Here is an 8,010-nt window from a genome sequence, read left to right as displayed (position 1 = left end):
CAGTGAGCCAAGATCGCACCACTCCACTCCGGCCTGGGTGACAGAGCAAGACTCCATCTCAAAAAAATTAAAATAAGTAAGTAAATAACATAGTTGAAATGGAAAAATATGACAAGTATGAAAAGTTTCAGGAATAATCATTAGAGATTGTTCTAGGAAATTGTGCTGATATGCTTTAAAGTGAATATAATGGTATCAAGTTCATTTCAATACATTCATGCACCAAGTCAAAAACTGTATTGTATGTAATCCACAAACTTTAAGGTTTTGAAAATAAATTTTTATTAAATAGCTAAATATTACCTAGAATATGAGAACCTCCATCCAGGCTTCCTAGAAACCCATACTGTAATCTTTAAAATAATAAAACAGGCCAGGCGCGCAGTGCTCACACCTGTAATCCCAGCACTCTGGGAGGCCGAGGAGGGAGGATCAATTGAGGTCAGGAGTTCGAGATCATCCTGGGCAACCTGGCGAAACCCCGTCTCTACAAAAATAGAAAAGTTAGCCGGGCGTGGTGGTGCGTGTCTGTAGTCCCAGCTACTCGGGAGGCTGAGGCACGAGAGTCGTTTGAACCTGGGAGGCAGAGGTTGCAGTGAGCCGAGATCTCACCACTGTGCTCCAGCCTGGGTGAAACAGTGAGACTCTGCCTCAAAAAAATAAAATAAAATAAACATGTAGTGTTTTTTTACAACAATAAAGCTGGCTGAAGATCAAGATAATCTGGTGATCCGAGAAGTCACCTGCCTCCCCTGCGGGCTCTGCCTGTGGCCTGGATAAACCAGCTTTTTGCCTTCAGTGGTGGGCAGACACCAATGTTATTTGCTATTTCCACAATCCTCAATCGGAATGTCTATTGAGACAGGTCTTAACACAAGCAGAGGAAAAAGCTGGTACAAATTTACCTGTAATAAAACTGACTTAAAGAGCAAGTTATTCTCCTTCTTGGGAATAAAGACAACTTCTCACAACAAAGACAACTCCTCTTGGTGGGAGGTAAATTTTTGTTGAAGTTGTTATCTAAAAGTTATTAAAAATGTCCCAGGGCAGAAAAAAAGTAAACAGAAATACTGGTTTGTAAGATGCAAGTCAAACTTGGAAGTGGCATTGGTGTGGGGTGGGGCGGTGACTGGAGTGTCACTGAGCCCAGGAGAGGTCACAGGAAGGCAGATTCTCACATCCTGCTTAGGAACTAGATGTTTAAGATGAGCAGAAGTAATCGATCACGGTGATTCTGGGAAAACATAATAAGCAAAATTGTTAAAAAACAAAGGGAAAGAATTAAAACTGAAGGTGTGATTTCAGATTCACGGTAACTGCTTCATGGAAATCATGCTCTTGTCACTTGTTCAAGGTCAGTAGAAGTAACGGCATCTAAGCAACTCTACTACTTCTCACATGGAGGTCAGTGAACCACCACAAGGGCAGAAAAGCATTCATAAACCACTATGTTAGGACAATAAAACAACCGGAATCAGACTTTTCCTTATTAATTAAACTGTTTTAAGTAGATTAATTTCCCATGAAAATTTAAAATTATATTCACAGCCTACTGGAGAAAATACCTTGCAATACCTGAAGATAATTTGTCCATTGCTTAGCCCTAATGATAGCTCATGTTTACTAAGTGCTTACTGTACCACCATGCACTGTGTTACATGCTGTGCATTTATTCTTCAGGACACTATGAGGTAAGTGTAATTTTGTAGATAAAGGACTGTAACTTAGTGAGAGGGGCCAGGATTCAACTCATGTTTCTAACAAATAAGCTGTCTCTAGAGCAGCAGTTAACTAAATTTTGGCTCTCACAGACTCTTTCCCTTAAAGTCCATCCATTGACTCATTAAAATAAGTCTCACCTCAGATTATACTTAAAGGCATTCAACTGGAAACCAGAAAATGTTAACATTAAGCATTACAGTACTGTGATAATGTTTGTGTTACAATAAAAGTCTAATGAATCTTAAAACACATGGAGAAAGGTACTCAATTTTGTAGACTTGGAACACTATCTGGAAAAAAAAACAATAGCAGCATATTCTGGTTGCTAGAATTTATTGAAGCTAATATGTGCTGTATATTGTTAGAAACCATTCTATTAACCAAATTATTTGTTAATTTGCAAGGAAAAAACAGGCTTATTGTAAAGAACTCAGAAAACTGACACAGAGTGTAAAGTCAGAATTGATTCCTATCAATTAACCTTGTGGGATATTTCCTTCAAGCCGAACAGTTCAGAATCTTCAGTGGTCAATAATAACCCTAAATAAACTAATGCAAAATTTCTAAGCAAATTCTAAATAAAATGCTCAGTTTCATTTGTATTTTACCTTATCTAATTCTAGGAAAACATTTAAACACATGGATGATATTTGTTTCCTTATCATAATTTCCTCCCAAAAGATTTACCATATATTGTAAATCATTTATCACATAATGTATGTTTTTAAATACTCCATTAGACCCTCCATTACTGCAGAGGATGCCTATCATAAAAAAAAAAAGGCAGTCTTAACCTCAATAATCCAATCTTGATTTATAATACTTAAGAATCATTGCAGTTGAGTTCGAAAGTCAGGTGTTCTGTGTTCTATTTCACGCTGTTAAAGAACAATCTGGTTAAGATGAAGAGCCTGGGCTCTGAAGCCAGCCGACTGGAGTTCAAACCCTAGCTCAGCCATTCAACTAGTTGTGTGATAACACTTTGTTCTAGTTACAAGATTAACATCTAGTTTTAAGTTTATCATGTTTTAGGCAGGATCCATTCATTAACTTGCTGTGTGACTTAACTACATGGCTTAGGTTAGCCAGGAGATATACCTTAAAATCTGCTTGCTTTGTTCACATCTCAAGAGTTAATAAAAAAAATGCTAATGAAGTACTTCAAACTCTTAAGTGAAAGGACAATACCAAAGCAATAGTATTTCCATTTTTAACTATACACAAGTCTTAATGTTGTCATATATATTTACTAATAACCAAATAACTCATGCAAATTTACCAATAATAGGGCAATGCCTAACCATGTAATGAGTTGTGAGACACACATGACTATTAGGAATGCAAGAGTAATTGATATAATTATATGATATCACCACAAGATGGAGTAAGAGGTCTCAAAAACACACACATACTCACTTTCCTGTCAAAAGTCTACAGATCTGACATTCCATTCTGTCATCTCATGGTGATATAATTAGGTATTACTCTATTGGATCAGCCTCCTATGCAAGAATAAAATAAAAATAATAAGTAGTTTCATAAAAGCCAAGAAATTAGTTGAAGGAAAAGATTAAGCACACAAAGGAAAGTGGTGACACTACTTTGTAAAATGGCAAGAAGCATACAGAATGTCAGAGTGGAGTTCCAAACTAACGTAAGTTTAAAAAATAAAATCTAGCCAGGCACAATGGCTCATACCTATAATCCCAGCACTTTGGGAGGCTGAGGTGGGTGCATCACCTGAGGTCTGGAGTTTGAGACCACCCTGACCAACATGGAGAAACCCTGTCTCTATTAAAAATACAAAATTAGCCGGGCGTGGTGGCACATGCCTGTAATCCCAGCTACTAAGGAGGCTGAGGCAGGAGAATCGCTTGAACCTGGGAGACAGAGGTTACAGTTAGCCGAGATCGTGCCATTGCACTCCAGCCTGGGCAACAAGAGCGAAACTGCATCTCAAAAAAATAAATAAAATAAAATAAAATAAATTTTAAAACTAAAATAATACCACTTTAAAAACATAACTCTCTTCCTAATTCCTTTTAGTATAGAAAATGTCAAAGACAGCTTCAACTATTCTCTTAAAAGGAGAAGGAGGAGTTTGAATAACATTTTTAGCATTGCCTTTTTTATGATATTGAAAATTGTGCAAAATAATAAAAAAGGAAGCCCTAAGGTCTGTAGGGACTTTCATAAATTTTGGGTAGGGCCATTTAGATTTATAGTCAATAATGTTTTTCTTTTCATTAAATAGCAGTGCCTTTATTTGCTTGAGCTTTACATTCAGAATTTAAGGGGTATAGTTTTTTAAAATTTTACCCAAAAAAAGTACATACCATGTCAAGCATACATAACCAAATTAGAAAGCAAAGGGTTAATATTCTTGATAAGTAATAACGCTCCATAAATTTATCAGAAAGAGATAATCACTCCAAAAGGAAAATGTAAGGGGTATTTTCAAGCAATCTACAAACAATATGATTAATAAGCAATACAAATTATCGCTCATTAGTGACCTGATTAAAATGGTGACATTAATAATGAGATTTAGTAGCCAGGCACAGTGGCTCACACCTGTAATCCCAGCACTTTGGGAGGCCAAGGTGGATCACCTGAGGTCAGTAGTTCGAGACCAGCCTAGCCAACATGGTGAAAACCCATCTCAACTAAAAATACAAAATTAGCCGGGCATAGTGGTGCATGCCTGTAGTCCCAGCTACTCGGAAGGCTGAGGCGGGAGAATTGCTTGGATCTAGAAGGTGGAGGTTGCAGTGAGCCGAGATCGCGTCATTGCACTCCAGCCCGGGCAACAAGAGCAAAGCTCCATCTCAAAAAAAAAAAAAAAAAAAAGAGAGAGAGAGATTTAAATGATTTTGCTTATCAGTCTAAAGAGAAAGATTTATCATAATTGGTGTTGATAAGGATGTAGGGAAGCAGATGTTGTTGATAAAAGTGTAAACTGTGCAACCTTCCTAGAGGTCTTAAATGGAGACACGTTTTTACTTAGAATTCCAACTTCTAGGAGTTCTTTTTTTTTTTTTATTATACTTTAAGTTTTTAGGGTACATGTGCACAATGTGCAGGTTAGTTACATATGTATACATGTGCCATGCTGGTGTGCTGCATCCATTAACTCATCATTTAGCATTAGGTATATCTCCTAAAGCTATCCCTCCCCCAGGAGTTCTTGACAGTAACTCTTTTATACACAAAGATTTATCTGTAAGGATACTATTCATTGTTGTTTGTTTTTTGTTTTTGTTTTTCTTTTTTTTTTTTTTTGAGATGGAGTCTCACTCTGTTGCCCAGGCTGGAGTGCAGTGGCGCGGACTCGGCTCATTGCAACCTCTCTGCCTCTTGGGTTCAAGCGATTCTCCTGTCTCAGCCTCCCCAGTGGCTGGGATTACAGACATGCACCACCACGCCCAGCTAGTTTTTTGTATTTTTAGTAGAGATGGGGTTTCATCATGCTGGCCAGGCTGGTCTCGCACTTCTGATCTCAAGTGACCCATCCGCCTCAGCCTCCCAAAGTGCTGGGATTACAGGCATGAGCCACCATGCCCGGCCTATTAATTGTTGTTTGTAACAGCCAAAACTTAGCCACAGCCAAAGTTCAACAGTCAGCAGTCAGCTAAGTAAACCTGGCATATTCACATACTGGAATACTATGTAACTAGTAAAAGCCACGGAATAGAAATATTAATGACATCACTGGCCGGGCACGGTGGCTCATCATGCCTGTAATTCAAGCACTTTAGGAGGCCAAGGAAGGTGGATCACTTGAGACCAGGAGTTCAAGATCAGCCTGGTCAACGTGGTGAAACCCCACCTCTACAATTAAAAAAAAAAAAGTAATGAGAAATATTAATGACATCAGAAAATGTTCAACTCCATTAAGTGAAAAATGCAGGTTGTAACACTATATATAGCCTGACCCCAATTTTGGTTTTTCTTCTTTTTATGACAAGTACTTTATTTTCTTCTTTGTGCTTTTCTAAATTTCCCAGTGTACATGTATTACTTTCATAATAAAAATATGATAAAACTACTAATTAATACAAACCACAAAACTCCTGATTATTATATTTTCATTTATAATATACAATTTTCCAATCAAATTTACACTTGTATATTCAGTTAAGTAGAAATATCTGGTTAAATACAGGTTTCAGATGTATGTGTTCAATACAAAAAGGACACTGAGAAAAATTTATGATCATTTCAGGAGACCATTTAAAGCTAATAAGCATGGTTTGGAAATTTCTCACTGAAAAACTGGAACTACATACCCCATTTAAGAAAAGACTTGAAGATCTATTATTCTAACCCATTGCTTGTTTTGCACCCTCTTTACAATATATCTAAATAAATTTATTTTCTGAATATTCAAATTTGACTATTTCTGCAATTTAAAGCATCAAAATGACCCTCCAAATAGTAAATATTATAAAACTGCTGATTATTACTTATCATGAGAAATAACTTAATGAAAACCTATTTACAAATTAACAGCCCATCCATCCAAAGATTATATGTATTTCAATATTATAATTTATAAGAACAAGACATCCAATCTGCTCAAAAAGAAAATACAATTAATTTAGCACATGGAAACCACTTGCTTTTGCCATACAACAAAATATCTGTAAATTATGTAGTGCTCAATAAAGTGGATGTAAGTTTATAATTGAAACTTCATTCACAAAAAAAAAAATGGTCTTTTACTAGCAAAACTGAATATTACAGCTTTTCAACTATATTCTAAATAAAAATAATTAAAAATCAATTCAAAAAATTCAGAATAAGTGCTTTATTTTTTTAAATCTCACAAAAACTGAAACTATCATTTACATCAGTTGTAATAGCAATAAAAATTAGAAATCAATTTGCTATAACTCTTGAAAACATTTATAAAAACAAAATTAAACAAAAAATAAACAAAAAGGTAAAACTAAGTACTCATTTTAAATTAAAGATAATCTGACTCCTTATAACATACCCACTTGCAGATATATAACTAGCAGATGCATTCAAAACACTGCAAAATTTAATTAATTTAGGACAATATTCCAACCAATCCCAATGCAGGTTTTAAATTACTTGTGCACGTTTATATAGAATCATAAAAATAAAACTCTAATATGTAATCAGCTTATGCCAATTCAGAAAACTCCACACCAATACAACAACTGTGGAAATCATGAGATATGACTGGGGGGAGAAAAGCAAAACCTAGCATCAAAAGTGCATATACTCATTGTAACTACAATCTTACTATATATTCCTACTTTTGTTTTAAAAAAAGTTTTCTTTAAACTATATGTCTCAAAGGAATACTAAATGTATAATTTCATATTCTTTTTTGAATTTAAAAAATATATACGTAATCCTCCTTTGTTTTTGATAAGTTCAAATATGAATTGACAGTGGGGTAATTGGATTGTGGATTCTTTAAGAAAGCTCTAAGAAGAGAATACAACATACTATATCTTCTTTAAGAAGTATGAGATGAAATGTTAGGCATTCCCTGTATTGTTTTTTAAATATATTTAAGGAATGCTGTTTTTGTAAAACTATGGCTTTGAAAAAGAAATCTGAGATCAAAATACATTACTAGAGGATCTCTATAAAAGGTCACCAAGACTATCCTTGTTTGTGAAATCAGGGAAAACATTTTTAGAATTTATCTTGTTAGAAAAAAATGCTACCACTTTTCTTTCTTTTTCTTCTTTCTGATTATCACAATTAAACACCAGAAGATTTTCCCCAAAGAAATACTGATGTAAATGTTGACTTCAAGGACAAAGAACTTTCACAAGAGTCTATTTCTCAGGCATTTCACCATTTCTTGAGACCACAGGACACAGGCAGCACTGTTTAATGTGAATTGTCACTGGACTCCGGTGAAGTATTCCTTCTGGGAGAGTTTATTGGTACCTGAAGCTCACTGGTAGATGTAGGTTTAGCAGCATTTGGTGGCTTTGTAGAGCAATTAGGTGGAAGTCTATGACGATTACTCTCCTCACCAGAAGTACAGGAATGTCTTTTTCTTCCAAATTCCTCACTAATAGGGGGCTGCAAATGATGAAAGACAACACCGTTGACAATTTTACTGTTTTTCCTCCCTTCAGAATCTAAGGCTAGACTTTTCCCCAAAAAAGTAAGTTAAATGGACACTTCAGTAGAATTTTTATTTTTTTCCTGACGGAGTCTCGCTCTGTCACCCAGGCTGGAGTGCAGTGGCGCGATCTCGGCTCCCTGCAAGCTCCGCCTCCCGGGTTCACGCCA

The 8,010-nt window shown here is 35.8% G+C and overlaps 1 protein-coding gene across 11 annotated transcripts in view; it reads right to left on the bottom strand.

The window, feature by feature from the left end:
• Positions 1 to 409: 409 nt before the first annotated feature.
• Positions 410 to 8,010, bottom strand: part of LARP1B (La ribonucleoprotein 1B) — a 154,830-nt gene continuing 147,229 nt past the window's right edge. For 10 of the 11 annotated variants that reach the window (XM_024245941.3, XM_024245940.3, XM_063723656.1 and 7 more), the window contains one exon: positions 6,518 to 7,797. In XM_024245941.3, coding sequence (XP_024101709.1) covers positions 7,600 to 7,797 — 198 coding nt within the window. In that variant the 3' untranslated portion in view covers positions 6,518 to 7,599. Of the gene's footprint in view, positions 1,235 to 6,517; positions 7,798 to 8,010 lie in introns of those variants that run through there. The other variant, XM_054554487.2, reaches the window with a different exon arrangement.

The sequence above is a fragment of the Pongo abelii genome, chromosome 3 (genome assembly GCF_028885655.2).
Source record: "Pongo abelii isolate AG06213 chromosome 3, NHGRI_mPonAbe1-v2.0_pri, whole genome shotgun sequence".
Lineage (NCBI taxonomy): Eukaryota > Metazoa > Chordata > Mammalia > Primates > Hominidae > Pongo > Pongo abelii.
The sequence above is the reverse complement of the archived record's forward strand: the minus strand, read 5'-3'. Positions and strand labels throughout refer to the sequence as shown.